Source organism: Sebastes umbrosus, chromosome 22, assembly GCF_015220745.1.
Source record: "Sebastes umbrosus isolate fSebUmb1 chromosome 22, fSebUmb1.pri, whole genome shotgun sequence".
Classification (NCBI taxonomy): Eukaryota; Metazoa; Chordata; class Actinopteri; order Perciformes; family Sebastidae; genus Sebastes; species Sebastes umbrosus.
The window spans coordinates 10,854,562-10,875,812 of NC_051290.1; the positions used below are offsets into that span (position 1 = coordinate 10,854,562).

At 41.3% G+C, this 21,251-nt stretch overlaps 1 protein-coding gene across 1 annotated transcript in view; it reads right to left on the minus strand.

The window, feature by feature from the left end:
* Positions 1-8,450: 8,450 nt before the first annotated feature.
* arhgef40 (Rho guanine nucleotide exchange factor (GEF) 40) overlaps positions 8,451-21,251 on the minus strand; it is a 52,673-nt gene continuing 39,872 nt past the window's right edge. The window contains exons 22-27 of the mRNA XM_037758151.1: positions 20,828-21,007; positions 20,476-20,656; positions 18,259-18,369; positions 15,493-15,602; positions 12,926-12,969; positions 8,451-11,215 (exon numbers count right to left, since the gene is read on the minus strand). Of these exons, the coding sequence (XP_037614079.1) occupies positions 12,943-12,969; positions 15,493-15,602; positions 18,259-18,369; positions 20,476-20,656; positions 20,828-21,007 (609 nt within the window). The 3' untranslated portion in view covers positions 8,451-11,215; positions 12,926-12,942. The remainder of the gene's footprint in view (positions 11,216-12,925; positions 12,970-15,492; positions 15,603-18,258; positions 18,370-20,475; positions 20,657-20,827; positions 21,008-21,251) is intronic.

The following is a 21,251-nucleotide window of genomic DNA, read 5'->3' on the forward strand; positions in this document are numbered from 1 at the left end:
ACTACTGATGTAGCACCAAGCCCCCAGGAAGAGCGAAGATCTTTGATGCCAATTTTCATAGTGGCCAAACGGCGGTACTACAACTTAATTTTTCCCATAGACTTACATTGGGAAAGAGACGTTTGTAACTCGGCGGATCTTTTTTTTTTTTAAAGTAAATCAACTTCCAAGTACGAATACTTGAATACCCCTTATTTAAATCAGGGTCAGGCGGGCGGGTCAAAGAGTGACGAAGCGGCGTTCTGAGTAAGTTATTGATAACTTACAGCAACACTGGTGCAATTTTTGCACCTTCTTTTCCCAACTCTGTTGCTCTCTCTCAAACACATACACCACCTGCTGTGGTGGTGGCACGGAATGAATTAAAATGACATGTGCTGTGAGGAGGTCGTGGTCATTTCACGTATTTCTGTGAGATCACACACACACTGCGAGCCGCGACACTCGAGTCTGCTTGTCTCAGATCTCAGTCCTGACATTTATTGTGCTACTATAATGCATAAAGTTGGCGGTTTGCCAGTTCGGTCCAGGTGGTTGATTAACGCATATTTTTTTGCGGGTGGAGCGGCGGAGATTGGCTCTCATAACAGACCGAGTGGTTGCGTGATATAAAAAACCCTGACCGGCGCATCACTACCGCCTGCCATAAGCGGTCTTCCTCACTTTTTATTCTATGTCACTACCTTTAAGCGTAGCATCATCATCTTTTGTCTGTCTGCAGTGAGACTGAACCAAACAATAAATTGTCTTAAATACGACATGTTTCAAAACATGTAGAATTTTCAGTGTATGAGCACTGGAGCTTTCAAGTTTCTACAAATGATCTTGTGTTAATTGTATCTTGAACCACAATTGGCTTCAAACTCCAGTTGTGATGTCACAAAATCCTACTCATACATCCACGTCTTCAATTCAGATTCAAGGTGAGCGCAGAGAAACTTTCCCCCTTCAAACATTCTTCAAGTGTCAAATTCTGCACATACATACATCATTATGCACAATGAAGGTCAAACATCCAAGTGAAGTAACAATAAGCGCATAAACACATATGAATGGAGGGGTCTTTAAACCGCCAAACAATGACCTAAAAGAGGGTGAGAGCAAAAAAGAAAGAAAAAGAGAAGAAAGTTCAACGCTACGAGTGACTCTTATCACCAGTAGAAAACAAAGGAAAAATCCCACACATAAAATTCACCTCTGCAATGCCTTTTGATTATTTTATCAAGACATTTCTCATGGTACACTTATACATACACACATATACCTATATAATAGGCAATAAAAGCGGTGAATGGAGAGGAATCTTCATTTCTGTGGGTGTTTAATGGGAATGTGGATCTTTCAGATCAGTTTGAGGAGTGCCTCTGGTTCTCAACCTTTTTTCGTGTCAACGACTCCTAAATTGATACAATTACACATTAGGTCATAGACCCCCATTTGATAAGATTTCACTGCAGGGACCTCCATCTGAAAAGATGTTGGTTGTTAGATCAAATAAAACCCAGAATTCAGAATTCTACAGCGGAGGAAATGAAACCTATGATCAGACAGCCTGGTCTCACCAAATGGCGTTTGAATGACACGGCAATTTCTTAAGTCATTTTGCGTGCCATCACAACGCCGTTCTTGCTTTTGGCATGTCATTTCATGCAAATTTAGTCTGTCCTGACTGCAGTGTAAATGCATCTGTGTGAATATGCTGCGCTCGGAGCTAGTGACGTAGAATAAAAAAGTGAGAAAGACTACTTATGGGAGGTGGATGGGTCCAACAAACACAGGACTTTCAACCAGGAGACCTGTGTTTGTGTTTGTGACGTGTTTTCTGTACTTATGTTACGTTGTTTCCGTACGTATTTTACTTAGTTGACGTACTTATTTCAAGCCCTACCGTGATGCATAAACCAAACTAAGTGGTTTTGTTGCCTAACTGAGGCCGTTTTGTTGCCTAAACATAACCGCAACTGTTTCACAATGTTAACCCCGCGGCGTGAAATGACACGTTGAAGGCGGAAGTGGCGTGCTATTTCCATGCCTTCCCATCAGAACGGATTGGATCAGAACAGTCACTCTTATGACTCTTAAGGCCCTGACACACCAAGTCGACGATCAGCCGTCAGACAGTTTGGGGCCGTTGGTGAGCGTCTGTTGGCCTAGTTTTAGCGGTGTGATCTGCACGTCGGCTCTTGTCTGCCTGTGTTGGAGGCTTTTCGGCCAATTCAGCGTGTTGAATCGGCGGCGGAGCTCGTCTGTGAGAGAAATCACTCTGATTGGCTGTTCAGCTTAAACAAATTGTGGAAAGTAAGCCGACGAGTAAAGTCAAGGGGAAAAACACAGAAGGCTCTTCTCATTTTTTCATCTTCATCTCATCTGATCATTCCAATACACAGATATTTTCACAGCGACATGGCCGTCTGGAATGAAGCTAAGTGGTGAGTGAGAGTGGTGTGAAAATGGTCCGCTTTGTTTCATGTAGGTATCATATCAGTGGCTTGTGTATCCGCCGTCCTCGGTCTTCCGGTTTCCCTTTTTGAATGACAAATACAGACTTACGTGCTAGTTGGTCGTCGGCTGTAGGCTTTGCAGTGTGTTCAAATGCCAAGACAAAGGCGACGTGAGGCGACTCAACAGCCGCCAGTTCTTTGATGTGGGATTGGTGTGTCTGGGCCATAACTCACATCAGGCTCACTTGTGAATTAAATAGTGAAAATGGACCCCCTGAGACTCGCTTAAGGCTTTGGTTGAGAATATATAAGATTTTTAAGATATATTGGTAACAATAATGATCCATTTTATGTAGATTTATAGCATATCGGTGAAAACAACAACAAAACAAAAACAGAACAAAAAGCAGAGAGTCAAACGTACAGTACGTGGGCCAGGATGCTCGTGGAGTGGCGAAGCCCACGCGCCTCTCTACCACCACCTCTCAGCCTTTATCAAAGAGAGTTACACGGCGAGATACACAACATATCGAAGAACAAAAAGCCAGCCGAATAGTCTGTCAAGTAATGATTGCAGGAACGTTCACCTTTACATGTTTACCTCCTTCTCTCACTTTGAGTTTATTCTTCTTAATAATCAGGATAAACTGTTTTTTAGATGTAACCTCTGCCTTTGTGTAGTCGCTTTTGTGGCAGAAGTATGAATCTCTCAGCTAAAGGCCTTGGTTTTTAATATTTAAATGTGCTCAAACGGCGTGCGGAGGTAAATGTTGGCTGGGAAATTCAAATGTCTTTGCTGACGCAGAACATATCTCCTGGATCAGCCATTGTAAGCCTGCCATTGTGTATCTGAGAGTGACTGACTAAGTCTGTGGCACATGTGCAGTGCATGCTTGTCTCAGTGTGTGTACACAGTAAATCAATGAGTGTGTGTGCGTTTGCATACTCTGCATGTCTGCAGCTTATGTGTGTGTATATATATATGTATGCATTCTGTGTGTCTCTGCAACTGAACTTATGTGTGTGTCGGCCTCGCTATCTGTTTGTGTTTGTGTGTTTGCTGCGCGGTACATATGTGTACGTGTTCGCGGCTGCCACAATGGCATCATCACCCGCCCCTGACGCTTTGATTGTTTTCTCCGCCGCAGCAGAAATGCACCAATTAATATGCAGAGAGTGAGTGAGACGGTGACACACACACACACACACACACACACAGACACACACAAAACACAAAAAAACAAAAAAACAGCCGTGAGGGAGGGAGACGGGGAGGGAGGGAGGTGTGATGGAGAAGAGGGGAGGAGGGGGCAGAAGAGATGGCACAGAGAGAGAGAGAGAGAGAGAGAGGGAAAGAATAGGGGAGATGAAATGAAAGATGAGGAAAGTGTGTGTGAGAGATGGAGGGAGATGAGGGTGGAGGGGCGTAGATAGAGAGGGGGTGAAATCTGATAGATGCTTGAGTAAAAAACAAGAGAAGGAGAGAAAGAAAAGAGTGAGCTGGGGTGAGGAGGAGGAGGAGGAGGACGAGGAGGGGGATCAATATGTACATATTCAGTGAGATATGGTGGGAAATCAATTGAAAGGAGGGGAGGAGGAATTGATTTGGGGGGAGGAGGAGGAGGTGGATGTGGGGGGGAGGAAGGAGACGGAGGAGGAGGAGGAGGAGTGCAGAGGTGGAGTGATATGTGGCTACGGCTGCTGTCCTTTTTGTCGCAGTGTCAGGGTATTGATACTGTAATACACTCCCCCCACACACAGACACACCATCACCCCCTTCACCCCCCCATCACAATGCTGCCGTGACAACGGCTGTCGCGGCGACGCCTACTGGCACAATGCAGCCACAATACAGAGGGCACTGAAGCATCACACACTCAGAGAGAGAGAGAGAGAGCAGGCCAGAGAGAGAGAAAGAAAGGAGGAGGAGGAGGAATATAAGGAGGGAGGGAGGGAGGGAGGGAGGAAGATGGATGGATAGAAAGGGAGAGAGGGAGGGGAAGGGGTCGGGGATTGATGGAGAGACAGGAGTGAGGGAAGGAAGGAAGGAAGGAGGTGGAGGAGAGATGTGGCGGGATAATATTACATGTGTAAAACGCCGGAGGGTGTGTGTGCCCATAGAAACATGTTTAATGGCTTTTATTATTGCAGGGAAGGTTGTGTGAGGTGTGTTTTTTTTATTTTTTATGACAGAGTGATGTATGCACTGTGTGTGTGCAAACAACAAGGTGTTTATCGTGTAATGGGGATCCATTTTGGGCGACAAACATACCTGCATGCATGTGTGGGGTAGGGCTGGGCGTTATGGATACAAATCAAATGTCACAATCATTTTGACCTCAATGTCGATTTTACAACGATATTATAGGTTTGACCATCGGTGCTTTCACAAATATACAATGAGATTGTTGATAGATAATCATCAGTAATCTGGATATAATGACTAATAATGGCAAATAATAGAACAACTAGAACAGTTTGGTGAGTTCATATAATTACATTGCTTTACTGTAATGCAGCCTTTAAAACCGGAAAAAGACAACACTTCCAAACTCTAAGACGATATCTAGTCTCATAACACATGTATATATTTATTAAATGGCTGCTTTGTTGAATACTCGATTCTGATTGGTCTGTCATTTCTTTATAGCAGAGTTGCTATGTATATAACAGACCGTGTATATGGGCGCAGTTCTGATGTCAGACTCTGGCAGACCGTTTTTGAGTGAAAGTTTTGAGTTCTTAAGTATGTAGCTGTGCAATAAGCGGGATAATGTACAGCTAGTGGGTCATTGTTGTGAAATAAACCCCTTCAGGGCGATGAAAGATGATGTCTATGTCATAACAATGACCAGCTTGCTGTACATTATCTTTTCTATATATATATACTGGAATTTTAGGATGTATTGTTAATAATAAGGACCTATTTTATGTTGATTTTTTTCATATATTTATAGCATATAATTTTCAGCTTTGTGACTGTTATTTAATTGGTTTTTAAAGGGTTTGTGTAACTTAAGATGTAGGAGAGTTTTCTTAACCCGTAAAGAAACACTTCAGTTTTTTTTCTGAAAAATGTGGAGATGCATGGACAGTATTTCTTTGGACATTATTTCGCTATTTTATCAATTCTGCTTGGTTAAATTGTCTTTATATTTTATTTATTTATTTATTTATTTTTTATTTATTTATTTATTTATTTATTTATTTATTTATTTACTTATTTATTTATTTATTAGTAGTAGTAATAGTAGTAGTATTTATTTATTTTATTTGTTTGTTTATTTATTTTGTATTTATTTTCTGTTTATTTATTTATTTATTTATTTATTTTACCATATTTTACGTCCGACTGCATGCTCTGTTGCTGACAAATATTTTTCCGCTTAAACAAAATGAAAAAAAAAATTGATGAATTTGATACGACGCTTTAAATCATTTTATGTCAAACTTGTATTCAAATCAGAGAAAATAAATAAACAAATAAATAAAAACACACACTAGCTGCTCTGACCTCCCTTCGCCCAAAATGTCTGTGCCGGCATATTACTGTATCTCCCTCCAACATGCACTCTCATTTACAAAAGAAACGCTTGGCTGGCTGCCTATAAGTCAGTTTATCCGCGTGAGATGACCAACGTCCCTCTTTTTTCTTTCTCTTTTTTTCTCGCCCCTATCTCATACAGTGTGTGTGTGTATGATCTATAGTTCCCTCCCTCCCTGCATCTCCCCCTCCTCCCTCCCTCCCTCCCTCCCTCACCCTAACCCTTCTTAATATGATGTAAAAAGCTAATCGCATGCAAATGTCTGTTGTCCCGGTAACCGGGCCTGAAAAATCCCTTTGATGTTTCCCCCGACTCATTCTCTTCACGTTCTCTTTGTTCGCCACAGTCTCGCTGCTTTGTCAACATCCCCCCTTTTACCCCGCTCGCTCTCTCTCCTTCATCCATCCTGCAGCTCTCTCGGCCCTTCTCTCCATTAGGAGGAAAAAAAAAAAAGTTCTAACTCTACTTTGTGTCTCCCTCTTTCTATAAGCCCCCCTCTCTATTCTTCCTCTCTTTTCCCCCTCGTACTCCTGCTCTCCCCTTGACTGTGCCTCTCTGTCTGTCTGCCCCTTCGCCCTCGCTCATTTCCCATCATTCCCACCTACTGTCTCCTGTCCTTCTCCTCTGTCGCTCCCTTTCTCCCTCCCTTCCTGTCCTCCCCTCCTCCTCCTCTTCACCCACCCTTTATCTCTCATTCCTCTCTCTATGTCCCTCACATGCACAGATGGACACACACACTCTCAAACCGCCCTCCCTCTCTTTAGAGAATTTGATCCCTGGAACTATTTGATATGGCGCTGCACTGTAGTTATCTAATCATTCGGGGTTTTTTTTGTGAGGCCCGGTGGAAGAAGCAGCGGCACAGCTGGCTTCCGCAGAAGAGACCCCCAACTCATTACAGCCGGTTTAAGGCCTGAGAGGTTACAGGCCTCGTTTTTTAAGGTTAGACCTGCTACAAGCGTCGGCGTGGGAAGTGGAGGTGCTGAAGGTGCTGCTGTTTTTTTTTTTCTGTAGGCCTATTATTTAAAGCTGCTGTGGGTAGAAATGGAGCAAACATGATTCAAAAAAGTTATTTTTTATAAAACGGTCACTATATCCTGACAGTAGTGCATGAGACAGGTAATCTGGAAAAAAAACATGTCCCTCTGTGTCCTCCGGTGTCCTCTGGTGTCCTCCGGTGTCCTCCGGTGTCCTCCGGTACTCCTATTGGCATCTTCAAGATTTCACAGACCGGAGGAAAACAACCAATCAGAGCCAAGCTGAAGTCTGCCGTCCAGCTTCCGTCTACGAGAGCCACGAGTCACTTACGAGTTACTGTAATGCCTATTTCAGAAACATGTTATTGTGTACTGTTTAGCTGTAAAACGAGAAAGTTTGTGACCTGGCAGCCATGTTGAGATCTTCTGAGGAAATACCAAGCACTGCCCACCAGCTGATTTTTCAAAGTCTGAAAACAGAGCCATGAGGAGGTGCAGAAGTCTAGTTTCCTCTCAGAACACTTGAATTACAATATGCTGAAAGGTTATTATGGAATTTTTGCCCAATGATGCCAAAAACGTGTTGCCTACTGAAGCTTTAACTGCAATGGAAATTAAAAATATATATATTATTAAAATATTATCATGCTGTCTTATATGAACCTGAATGCGCGTAGGTAAATCCTCACCCCTCTCCTGTATGAAATGGCTGTATCATCCCTCTCCTGCATTATTATAAACTATAGTAACCTGGGTCATCCCTACAGGTCTCATGCATTAGCTCCGTGTTGTTGACCGTGTAGTTGCTGTGGCTGCTTCGACATACAGTAGGTTAATGTTCAAGATTGTTTGAAATCAGGGTTTTCCCTGCCACTGCATAAAAACAAATATTTTCATTGATTTTAGCACTTTCATATTAAAATAAATGGAGCACTGCTTTCACAGCACGATGTTGGAAAAAAGTGTATTTTTTCTGCTATATATATTGCAATATGAAAAAATACAGGAATATTCACCCTCCCCTTTTGTTAGCTACATTTTAAAAGTTAAATGCTTCAATCTGGTGCTCCTTGAGAGTAAAATTAGCAACATTAAGAGACTAGATAAACCATTTTATGCTCTCAATTTAATTATAAACACATTGGTTGTAGAGATAAAAATAATAATAATGGTCCAAAATCATGTAAAATATCATAGTTTTAAGTCAAAAAGCTTAAAATGTTCTCCCTATACGAGAAAAAAAACAGCACTTAAGCCCTCTGAATACCCAGTGGGGATCCGACAGTGAGAGTAAAATGTTAATAACTATTAAACCTAACTGATCCTGGCCATTCAAATTTAAGCAAAAACCATGAATGTCACTCAATCATTTAGTATGACGTCTTTATATAAACTGACTTTCTCTCAGCATCCCCAACTCTGACTGGATTCCAGCGTCTCCTGGGTGCAAGGTTCGCCCTCCTCCTCTTTAAATCCCATCTGAGACGTTTGGAACTTGCATCCAGTTTTAATTCAACACAGAAAAGTAAAAAACAGTACAATTATCAAGTAAGCATAACATGCATTTCCAACATTCCTTCCAAAAAATGTAAACATCAGAGTGTATCATAGAAAAAAATGAACGAGAGAAAAGTTTCTATACATTAATACTGCCTCGCCACGGCGTACAAAAAGTGAGGGATTCTGCATATGACAATCTATACTGCGGTAAGAATGAAAGATGGTGCTCATTACATTGTTTCCAATATAACGCAATGTACCAAACAGCTAAAGGCTATGAAGTGGTACGGGCCTTCTCCAAGCCAACAAATTACATATTGATTCAGAAACGGCTCAATAGCCATTTGCAATTTTTGAATTTGAATGCAGATATGAAACGTGCTTAATCTGATAACGGCAACAATCCGCTGCTGCCACCGTCTGCAGACGCGAGCTTGACCTCCTGCTGCTGCTGGCCTTCGCTACCTGATGGTTTCATATTGTACCTTGAGCGTGATATCGCTTAGTGATACACGTGCTATCCAATCAAACCGGTGAGTGGAGGTTGATTGGTTTTACCGGCAGTGCTTGCGGTCAGAAAATAGGAATCATCATATGAAATATGATTCCTTTTGTTTTGGCTGCATCATAACATAAAACATGATATGTATCCTCAAGGAAATGTAACCTGTATTTCTATTAATTAACCCACTAGTGAGTCTGACAGAGCAGTAAAAGGTTAAGTTGGTGTTCTGCACGTGGTGCAAGTTATTTTTTTATCGCGCTTTCCATTAGTTTTGGGATATGATATCTTAAAGGAAAAGTTCAACAATTTTGGGAAATGGACTTATTTGCTTTCTTTGCAAGAGTTAAAGCCTTTACACACTGACGGCATGATGGATAAACGTCACGAAAATGTAAAATACTGCAAATATGATACTGTATTTCTATGACTTTTATTGTGAAAGGTAAGAATGGAAGGAGTGGATTTGGTCTGCGCTGCCTTTGGCAAGGTTGAAAGGAGTAATAAAGTTTGCCATCATGGTTTGGACTACGGAGCCTAAATATAGGCGCAACTCAACCCGTTCCGCACAACGTGATTCGTTGATGCCTTTATCGTCGAAAAAATTCTTGTTTCGCCATATGATATTCATGTTCTGTGTGAAAGTATTCATGAAAACAAAAGTTCAAAAAAATATATTGGCGTGCGAAATAATTGCACGGAAAAAAAAGCCCCGGTGTGTAAAGGCCTTAAGATGACTCTCATGTCTACGCTCAGTATTAAGCTACCGCCAGCACAATCTCTCTATCAATCTTCTCTTCTATCTCCTGGCAAGACAGTGAAAAGACATACTATTCCTTTAAAATGTAAGATAAAGCAGACAGCACAAAGACAACGGGCTTTGAAAACGTCACTCTTCAAACTGTGATCTTGAAACTCGCTTCACTTTGTTGCAACAACCTAGACGTCTGAGTAAATTACCTCTTTAAGAACAGTCTTTTGGCCGCAAGCACAAAAACCAGTAAAACCAGAATATAGCACATCGAACAGATCCACCTCTCTCCATTTCATGGAGATCAGGAACGCTCAGACTAAATACCTCTGTGTACACAAAATAAATCAACATTGCACAGACACCCAGTTTATACCTTTGGCACATAGAATATGGAACTTATATATCAAAAGATATAGCATTAAATTCATTATCAGTGCTTATCAGTACACAATATAAGGCACCAAGAAGCTAATTTTTTCTAACATAAGTTATACTTTAAAGAATACTATTTCGCCCTTAAGTCCTCGCCACTGTTAATAGCACATCATTAGCTTAAACAAACAGCTGGATATGATACTGTAAGACGTTTCCCGTTCATTATCGAGGCAAAGCTGTATGCGATCAGATGTAACCTTTCCTGGTGTTGATTTAGCCATTGTACCAGGCTCTAAAATGGCCACAGTGAGTGTGTGAATAGAGCTCCACTGTCTTATAACAATAAGAATGACTGCATGTGTTGAGGGACAATGTGTGTGTGTATGTGTGTGCTCACACCACCCCTGCCTCATTTACATAGATGCAATCACACCTAGCCTATGCCACACATTTTTACACAGGCAAAAGGGGGGGAGTGGGGGGGGGAGCCTACAGTACTCCATTCAGCGTTATGAAAATGGAAAAGTACATAATACATTCTAAATCTGCAATCCTACGGTGGATTTACGCCCTTGCATATTACTTCCTGTTTATTATCAGATGCTGGAGCATGTGATGTGTACAGTCAGCCAGCCAGGCAGTCAGTGGTTCAGACCAAGTGGTTTGGCCTAGTGGGGAGCCGCGGGGCAGACAATGGCCGCACTGTGTGGCTGAAGTGCCTTTGGTGTCAATGACTCTGCCAGCAACTGAGACTGGCAGATCCAAAATGGCGGAGTGCTATGAGAGAGCCCTGCTGGTGCTCGTCATGGTGTACACAGGGCAGTTTTTGATCCTTTTTGGAGGCAGCTTTTCTTCGGGTGGGCTCGTATCAGAGCTTTAAAAACGTAGGGGAAGGCAGCGAGTTCAGCGCCGCTCCGGCTGATCTGCTGGCGTTTTTTTATTTGTTTTGAGGAGGTGAAGGGGGGGAAAAGGGGAAAGAGAGCAAGCAATGTGGGAGAAGTTCAAATAAGAGTCTGAGGGTCTCTCTTTGTGTCTTCTTCTTGCTCCCTGAAGTCCAGTTTGGCTCGCCCAGATGTGAAATAGAGATGTTTGAATCTTCAAAAAAGTTCAGGGTCCAGTTTCTGATTGTAAAAAAAGTTACAGAAAGAGACACAAAAACAATAAATTTTACATTTTTACATTAAAATTTGCATTTGTTTTTCTTAACATGAATCTTAAAGGGCGGGTCCATCTGCGTTAACTTCTGTCTTTTTTTTTTTCAAATAGAAAGGCCCACTCAGCCGTTAGCAAAAAGCAGTGACATAGGTTCCCAAAGTACGCTAATCGAAGTTAATCAGTAAGGTTATGAATAATGTGAATGCTAGCTGAGTCAACATCAACGTCAACGTCAAAGTCAAAGTCAAGCTGTGTATAGGAATAACTGAAAGCTATATTTAGAATATTTTCCCCGCTTTACCTCGCCATCAGAAACGCCCACTCAGCCGTTAGCAAAAAGCAGTGACGTAGATTACCAAAGTAAGCTAATCAATACGGTTATGAATAATGTGAACGCTAGCACTAGCTGAGTCAATGTTAGCTGTGCTAAGTTTGGAAATAACTGATAGGGTTGGTTTGGATTTTTTGAAATGGGGTTGTATGTATACTCCCACGTTCTGCGAGGAAAATTACTGTTTTTGTGAATGTAGTCTGGTGGCTTTGAAGACTGCGCTATAACGGCTTCTGTTCCCCGTCGGAATGGGCTGTCTAACAGCGAGGTAAAGCGGCAGCAGAAAGTCCTATTTTAGCCACCTAAAATAATCAATATCAGTTTAAGAGTACGCTGTATTTAGAATATTTTCCCCGCTTTACCTCGCCATCAGAAATGCCCACTCAGTTGTTGCAAAAGTGACGTATAGGTTACCAAATTAACCTGATCAAAGCTAATTAATAAGGTTATAAATAATGTGAACACTAGCACTAGCTGAGTCTGACTGAAAGGATTAGATCAGATTTTATTGAAGTGGGGTTGTATGTATACTCCCACGTTCTGCGAGGTAAAATTGCTGCTTTTGTGAATGTCGTCTGGTGGCTTTGAAGAGAGTTCCCCGTCGGAAAGGTCTGTCTGACGGCGAGGTAAAGCGGCTGTGTACCGGAGCAGCAGAAAAACGTATTTTAGCCACCTAAAAAAAAAATATACGACGCTATATTTAGAGTATTTTCACCGCTTTATCTCGCCGTCAGACAGCCCTTTCCAACGGGGAACTGAAGCTGTTATATTGCTGTCCTCAAAGCCACCAGACTCCATTCACAAAAACAGTAATTTTACCTCACAGAACAAGTGAGTTGCTGGTCTACCGCTGCATCGGTTGGGTAGTTTGTTTGTGTTATTGTGTGACTTTCCGGATCCAAACTAACGTGGTGTCCACAGTAGTTGCTTAGCTTCCGTGACATTAGTCCTGCCTGCTTCTCCAAACTGGGAGCATGCCAACCGCCATCTAAATTACTGTATGTAATACGCTATAAGGATGAATATATATTGTATATGTAGAAGTCATCATGCAGAAACCTACGTCAGGTCACGTGGGAAAAAGTTTTTAGAAAGGCTTTTTTGACACTAAAACCTACGTGCGTCAACCAAAATTTGAATGTTGGGATTTGGATACATAAGGAACACCAATAAAAAGCTACAGACTTTAAAATAATGGACCCGCTTTTTAAGTATTCTTCAGGATACATTTGTGATTTCGTTCAGTAGAAAAAGAACCAGTAAAAGGTGTAGAATCAGAAAGTGCTGGGATACAGTGACATAAAGAGAGCAACAACACAGAGATGTAATAAAAAGAGTAACTTACTCTTATTGAGATGACAGTTACACAGCTGTAGAGGGAGACTGACTCTGAGGAGGAATAAAGAAAAACAGAAACAGTCACATTTTTTGTATTCTGCGCACTAAAGTGTGTGTGTGTGTGTGTGTGTGCGCGTACAAGCGGCAATCCTCCCTCTGTTGTTGAATATGTGCGTATCGCTGTCTGTGTGTTTGCCCTATCTGTTTGGGCCGCGTGTGTCCGTCTGTCTGTCAATCTGTTCCCAGCGCAGTCTGTTTGCCAATCTGTCATATTCTGTTTGCTAGATAAGGAGATTGAGAGTGTGTTTGTGTGTGTGTGTGTGTGCACACAGAGCAAATTCATTTAAACTCTACCATGGAGATTTCCTTCCTCACAGCTGAGATGATGCATCCTCACTGTCTTCACGTTACTAACATATAGATGTGCTTTTGTGGTTTGAAAGACACCTTTTCATATACATCGCCTCAATGAACCTGCAGCAGTTGTCGCCACCGCTAATCGTAAACAAGTTGCAATTCAAATGGCTGCAATTCCACCGTAGCTGAGGGACATTTAAGTCTCCATCTTTTCTCATGTATAATATATAATACATGAGAAAAGAGAGAAATTGATAGTGCTGTAGAAAATGTAAAAATCCAAATGGGCTTTTGAATGCACTCACCCCTCCCTAGAGAAAAGAACCATGCATGAAGATCAGGCAAATTACTGATTAGGAAATGACACATTTCAGCGATTTCTGATTGCAACTGTCTCCGGGAACCTTTGTTTTCACGCCATCCCTGCTTTCTCTCACCCTCATTTCTCGTCCATTCCTCTGTCCTGTCCACTATCGCATGGAGGCAAACCATTCTATTGTTTTTTGCATTTGTATACCTTCATTAGACGACAGTACAGTAGTAGAGAGATGAGAGAGAGAGAGAGAGAGGATAGATTTGAACCGGAGATGTTGCGGTTCATGGTCGGCGTTTCAACCCCTAACCCACAGGGACGCACCCTGCTAAGTGTTTTGGGGGTTTGGTTTGGTTCTGTCATAAAACAACCTACAAATAACACATGTTGTTTTTTTCACATTCACACCATAGTAATAAAAAAAACTGACATGCAGAAACACAAAGTGTTGTGCATACAATTTAACTTAAAGGGGAACTACGCCCATTCTCAAAATTCATTCTCTCCCAAATCCTAGTGCTTAAACTCAAACTTGTGATGTCATAGGGTATAAAGTGTGGAGTGGCTCCATAGACAATGAATAGGGAGAGATGTTACAGATGACACTGAGAGCACTCAGGGGAATGTTCTGAGTATATGGGAACATTTTCTGTTTCACAACTGTCAACAGAATAGAGAATAGAATAAAGCTCATTTGGAATAAACAAGAAAACAAACATTCTGTGGGAAAACCGTTCTCACTCCCAACTCGTCAAACATCGCCGTTTGGTAGGTGCCACACGTAGGTCTGTCAGTCGATTAAAATAGTTAATCGCGATTAATCGCACATTTTAATCTGTTCAAAATGTACCACAAAGGGAGATTTGTCAAGTATTTAACACTCTTATCAACATGGGAGTGGGCAAATATGTTTGCTTTATGCAAATTTTGGTGACGAAAAACTGTCATGTCCATTTTCAAAGGGATCCCTTGACCTCTGACCTCAAGATATGTGAATGAAAATGGGTTCTATGGGTACCCACGAGTCTCCCCTTTACAGACATGCTAACTTTATGATAATCACATGCAGTTTGGGGCAAGTCATACTCAAGTCATCACACTGACACACTGACAGCTGTTGTTGCCTGTTGGGCTGCAGTTTGCCATGTTCTGATTTGAGCATGCTTTTTATGCTAAATGCAGTACCTGTGAGGGTTTCTGGACGATATTTGTCAATGTTTTGTGTTGTTAATTGATTTCCAATAATAAATATATACATACATTTGCATTAAGCTAGCATAGTTGCCCACTCCCATGTTGATGAGAGTATTAAATACTTGACAGATCTCCCTTTAAGGTACATTTTGAACAGATAAAAAAATGTGATTAAATTGCGATTAATCACGATTAAATATTTCAATCGATTGACAGCCCTACTAAAAAAAAGATCGATACTCGACGTCGGTGTATCAATACAATATTGCCACGCAATTCTTGTGCTATATCGGTTTTTCACCCCCACCCCTGGAAGTTAGTATCATCACTCCCCACAGGCTGTGCTGAGTTTGGTGTTTGAGTACCAAAAATCAATGCTGTCCATATTCTACATTCACATAATAATCCATTCTATGTGAGTTGGCTGACTGAACTGAAACTAGTGCCAGTGCATGCATGGTTTGAAAGAATGCTGCACTCATTAGCAGTCTGACCAGCAAACTATACCCCGATCAACCATCAGGAAGTCACATCAGGAACTTTTTGGGAAAGTTTCCAAAAAAGATTCCAGATATTTGGGGGGAAAAAGCATGTTGTTCCACTTAACATTCCTCACATTTCAAATCTATATTTAAACATGGTGATGTGTTGAGTCATTTCTGCAAATAAAAGTGTTTTCATCCACTTTGCGGGTAAAACTGTGACCCCACCTGGGAGTAAGTTGTGGATCCGGAGCTTCTCCTGGGGTCCCTCCCAGACGCCGGAGATCCACCCTCCTTCTGACTGCCCACAGAGGAGGAGTCTGAGCAGCTACTGTGGACTGTGAGACAGACAGACAGAGAGGTGCTTACAGGTCAACATCTAAAATACAGTATATCTAGCAGGTGTTACACTTACAATATGTATTTTGTTGCTCCAGTTTGTGGATCAAATATTAAAACACGATATCATCCTGCATTCAGACATTATTTGCATGCATGGATTGTTTCCCCATTTCCATTAGAATTGTTGTGTATGCACTTTTATAATGCAAAGAAATCACTGCATCATAATGTTTTCCCGAAATGGAAAATGTAGAGAGACTGGGTGTGGGAGAGACAAAGAGCGAGGAGTCAGAGAGAGAGAGAGAGAGAAGGCATTTTTTCTCATCCTGTTCAATGAATTTCTAACACAGCGTTGTGTCCCAGAGGACAATTCATGCATTGAAATCCTGAGCTGCTGCTCTCAATGAGACACCTGGTGAGCAGTATGCGCATTACACCGCAGCCATGAATGGGAAATCACTTTGGCTCTCGGGCAACAAACAGAGGCCTTTGGGAGACTGGATGGTTGGGTCTGGAATGTGAAGAATTACAGTTCAGTTTGTGTGTTTTCGTTTCAATTTCAACCCTGTGGACGGACCTCGTGTGTGGATGTTGGGTTAGGATTATATGTGATGTGTGTTCAAGAGTTTTTTTTTTTTGTGACACCTTCAACCTGCCTCTCATGGTTCTATCTCAGTTGGTAATTTCCTTGTTTTTCAGGTGGAGTGCTGACTCTGTGTGTTCAGCCGGTTGTGAACCTGTTGCTGATTATGTGTCGGTGGGGAGGTCGCTAATGTTGCTGATAGCATTAAGTATAATAGTAAGAGCAATATCATGATTTTTCATGTCTCTTGCTAATTTTTTGGTTGTTTTTTTCATGGATTCTAATAGATTTGGCAGATTTCTCTTAGTTCATATCGCTGTCTGAACATTGAACATGTTTACACTTAAGTTTTAGATTGATCAAACTGCATTGTAGCTACTCAGAAAATATCTTGGCCAGTTGTGTACAGGAATATTTGGGCAATGTGGTCAAAATCCTCATTACATTAACATTAAAGTAGCACTATGTTTTGAATAATGGATTAAATGTAAAAGTAAATACTTCACAGTATGAAATGCTTGCCATTTTTTGTTACTTTATACTTTTACTTTGATACTTTAAGTACATTTTGCTAATATTTCAGTCTCTTTACCTAAGATTTTTTTTTTAAATTCAGGACTTTTACTTGTAATTCAGTATTTTTAGCTCGCTATAGCTAGCTCACGGCCGCCACTATGCTCTCATACGACGGTTCGAGCTGATCCTGACCGACGGCGCCGTTGTGGAAGCACCCACTCTCCGGTTCCCCCTTCAGCCGTCGCCATGTTGAGAGCTATGTAGAGGCAATTGAAATGCCAATCTCAGGTGTTTTTTTGTGAGCAATCGGACTAGGGCTGTCACAATAACCACAATATTGCAATACAATGCTATTGAAAAGCCAACCAGAGGGGATGGCAAGCAACCGCCACAACCGCGATGTTCACTTCTTTTCTTTTTTGAATTATTTGCAATGGCAGCGGCGCGTATTTACGCTAGGCTACAAACACTTTCTGGTCGCCGAGAAAAATGTTCAACGTTAGGTAAAACGCTGTGCTCGTCACTTTTTACCCGGTCGTCCAATCACAATGGAGGATGGGTGGGACAAATACCACAAAGACCAATCCGTCACATCCATGTAGGCTAATAGGGCTAATAGTGATAGACAATCTTCTCGCTGATGGTCTTGTTTACTTATGTAGGTCATATGGAGGAATCAGTATTAACTGTTTCATAACCAGTTAAAAGTTCCTCGTAGTAACTTAAAGTATATTTTGCAAATATTTCAGTATTTTTACTTACGATTTTATTCAAGACTTTTACCCGTAATTCAGTATTTTTTCATTCACGTATCGCTGAGTTTAATTAAGTATCTCAATACTTCTACAGTACCACCACTAATATAATACCATATTAAGAAAAATACAACAACTGCAATATAAATCTGAAGTAGTTGTTGAAACAGTGTACCAGTGGATGTTTTTTTGTTTACGGATGCAGTATAGGAAGCAGGATAAAGTCACAGTTTAAGGGAGACACAGGACTGAAGGATGTGGTGGGAGAGTAAAAGGTGCTCTTTTGACTGAACTACATATTCTCTGCACGTCAGAGCTCTTCAAAATGTCTCCGTGTGAGTCAAATATCAAAAATTCATAGAATAGCCCGGGGGCGCCAGATTGAAAAAAAGACATGTACCACGTTTTTTACCATGTCACATGGGGAGAAACACCCAGGACCCATTTAGTTTCCTGTCTGTAATCTCAGGCCCACATCACTCCCAGCTCGGAAAGTATATTTGAACAATCCAGTAATGCGATCTGGTCACATAAAACCGACCGACTTCCTGAAGCCACAGTTTGAACTGAAAAAACGGTTTGTGCATTTGTAAGGTGAGATGAGGGGGTTTCAAATGAAAACTCTACACTGATCACTTTTAGTGATCCTACCTGTCAGTTCACTTCTAGGTCAAAGAGTTTTCCTTAACATTACCATTTCAAATCTTTCATGCAAATGCTTTTCTTCCTGTGCAACTCCCCGAAGAGCACACTGCTCCTGTAGTTCCTGTTCCACATGTATTCCCTTTCTGAGCCTACCTCTGTCATTGAGACTGTAGATGGAGTCCAGTTCTGATCCTTGAGTTCCTGTCGCGTCCAGCAGCAGCTTACTGGACATCCCCATGCAGAGTGACTCCTTCAGACACAACTCTGGGAAAAGAAACCGTTCAAAAAGTTGTTTTTAAAGGTCTTATTGATAACATTTTTATGTTGGATGAATATTTAAAAAAACAAAAAAAATACATCCACAGAGCCTTTAGAAAGGTGCCGAATAAAAGTATGGCTTTTCCTGGGAAAACTTATTATAATATAATATAATAATTATAACTAAAATTAACAAGAATTTTATTAATAATAATTAATATTAATAATATTAATAATGAATAATAATTATTAATAATGAATAATTAAATTATAATTAAATTATAATTAAATTATAATAGTATAATATAATAATAATATAATAATATATAATAAGATTGACGGTACGTGTCTGGCAACGGCTTGTTGTGAAGTAAATGTAAATGCAATGGAACGGGGGAGGGAGAATGTGACATCTAGTGGCTGAATGTTATCAATAGCACCTTTAAAACACATAATACAATTTTATAAAGACATCACATAATGTACTCAACAGTATGTTCTTATGTAAAGCACATTACGGTATAATGACTGAATATTTCTATTAAATTATACAGGTGTAACAGGGTAAGGGAAGAACACGTCTATGTGGGAAAATACAGCTTGTTTACTGTTTGTGTACAATGCCGTTTGAACACCAGCCCCCCTTTTTTAACGCAGCTGCAGTGCATTTTATCCAGTGTGATACTGTAATCTGAGCCAACTACAGGAAGCCATCCTTGAGGTTTTATGGATACGAGGAGGTGGATGTGACATTTGATAGCCAGCAGTGTTTGGAAAGCTGTGCATAAACAAATGAACAACAATCAAACAGCAGACTGGACTGGTGCTGATAGTTTCTATGTGTTCTCTACTCGTCATACAGTAGGAAAGTAGACAAACCAGATAAAGTTACACTGAGAAGAATCAGATTGATCTAGTCCCCCTTTTACCTTTTAAACAAATACTAAAAACTTGGACTAATATAACCTCCTGCACAGTGTCTTGGGCCATAGTTTCAGATGTCTTGTCCACACAACAATGTTCGGATTCATTATGAAATATGAGAATGCCCTTTTAAGTCAGGGTTTAGGGTGTTTTCCTGCTTCACATCCAGTGTATGCTGGGATTGTGTGCAGGAATTGAGTGGGATACAAGATCAAGACACTGCTATGAGTGAAAAAAAATGTGGACAATTTGAGAAAGAAAATTTGCAGAACCAATTTATTATTACTTTTGCTGCAACTGACTTGTTTTTGCGGTTTGTCCCCTACTGTTGGTGCTAGGCTTGCCGCGGTAGTCAGTGTTTCTGGTGTTACACAGTGGTCGGGCACACACGATTACATACTTGCTCACCGCCCCCACAGTCGTTTCGCTTTTTTTTATAAAAATAAATTTGTTTATTTTTGTGTATTGGCGACATGTTATCAATACTATACATAGTCGGACGACGAACGCTACAAACTGAAAGGAAAAAAACTACACAGAGTAGCAAGAGTTACATTTCACTCTAAGGGGACATGAGAGAGTTGACAGACAAGACGATGGTGGAGGATTTGGCGTCATAGCAACAAGCAAAAGCGCCTATTAGGCAATATTTTTTATTTAAACCCCAATGCTATAAGGGAAGCATAAAGTTAATGAGGCAATCGCCAGGTGGAAACCTGCGGCCCCGCAGCGAAAGCTCGACCGGAGAGGCCAGACACACCGGCGCCCGAGGTTAAAGATCAAAGTAAGCGCGCCACACAAATTGAGCATCATCTTTTCTTGAAAACGGTGTAATCAGTAACACCGGTGTTACAAGTTTATTAACCGGTGGGAAAATGTCCTCACCGAATAAATCCCTAGTCGGCTCTAGTCTGCCCTTGTCGGTGGCTTTTCAGCCGATTCAGCATATTGAATGGCAGTCGGTGTAGTGTTTGCGGTGCGTTCAAGTGCTTCCTTGTCAAAATCTGGCACCCACATTACCCACAATGCAACTCAAATGCTGACAAATCATTATGCTGGTAGCAGCTAATGTAGCTCACCGCTCATCTGAAAGTCCATACAGCTTTTGCGCCGATTTTAGGTTGATGAAGTTTTTCTAACAATGTGAGTCTAAAGTTGAGGCTTCTGAGGGCAGAAGTCAGAATGTACCTGTGTTGTTGATGGCGTGTGTCCACAGCAGATGGGCAATGTCATGAGTCCAGGCCACCTTGTCTTCCCTGTCCTTCGCCTGCAGCGTGACGCAGTCTTTGGTTCGAGGGGCCTGCCGGACCCAAACTTCAAACTTCACTCCTTCCCCACCCACACTCTGGGTCAGGCCCATTTCACCGGTCTGCAGGGGAAAGAGGATTAACATGTAAGGAGTCAAGAGGACTGAGAAACAAAGACAAAAACTATGTCTAAAGACTAAAAAAATTGGACTGAAAGAGTCAAATTTAAAGCAAAATGAAGTTAAAATTTTTTGTATCTTCTAAATTAAGTGAAGAAAGGGGGAGGTGTGTACCTTGATGCTGTGTTTGTAGTTGTAGGCAGTGCGTCCCGGGATGGGGCTCTTCTGTTTGGCGAAGATAACGACGTGCTGGTAGAGGAAAACATTCCTCACGCCTGCCCGTTTCCTTCGAGCTCCCCCGCACACCGTCAGCTCGCCGTGCCGCACCAGCTCGCCGCGCTCCGCCACCGGGACCTGAAATCACACACGCATGTTAGGATGCACTTATCTTGGCCTGAGGGTCAGGCCCACGGCTTTAATCTGCAAAAGATACCATTTTAATTTATATCTTAAGAGGCCAATTAGCCTTGAATTTAGTGTTAAATCATATCTTTTTTTGTTTCATTTAATTGTCTTGAAACATGTAACAAAAAAAGCAGATTATTACGGAAGTCTATTGCTGCCACACCAGAAAAAGAAAAAAAACGGATCAGTATCA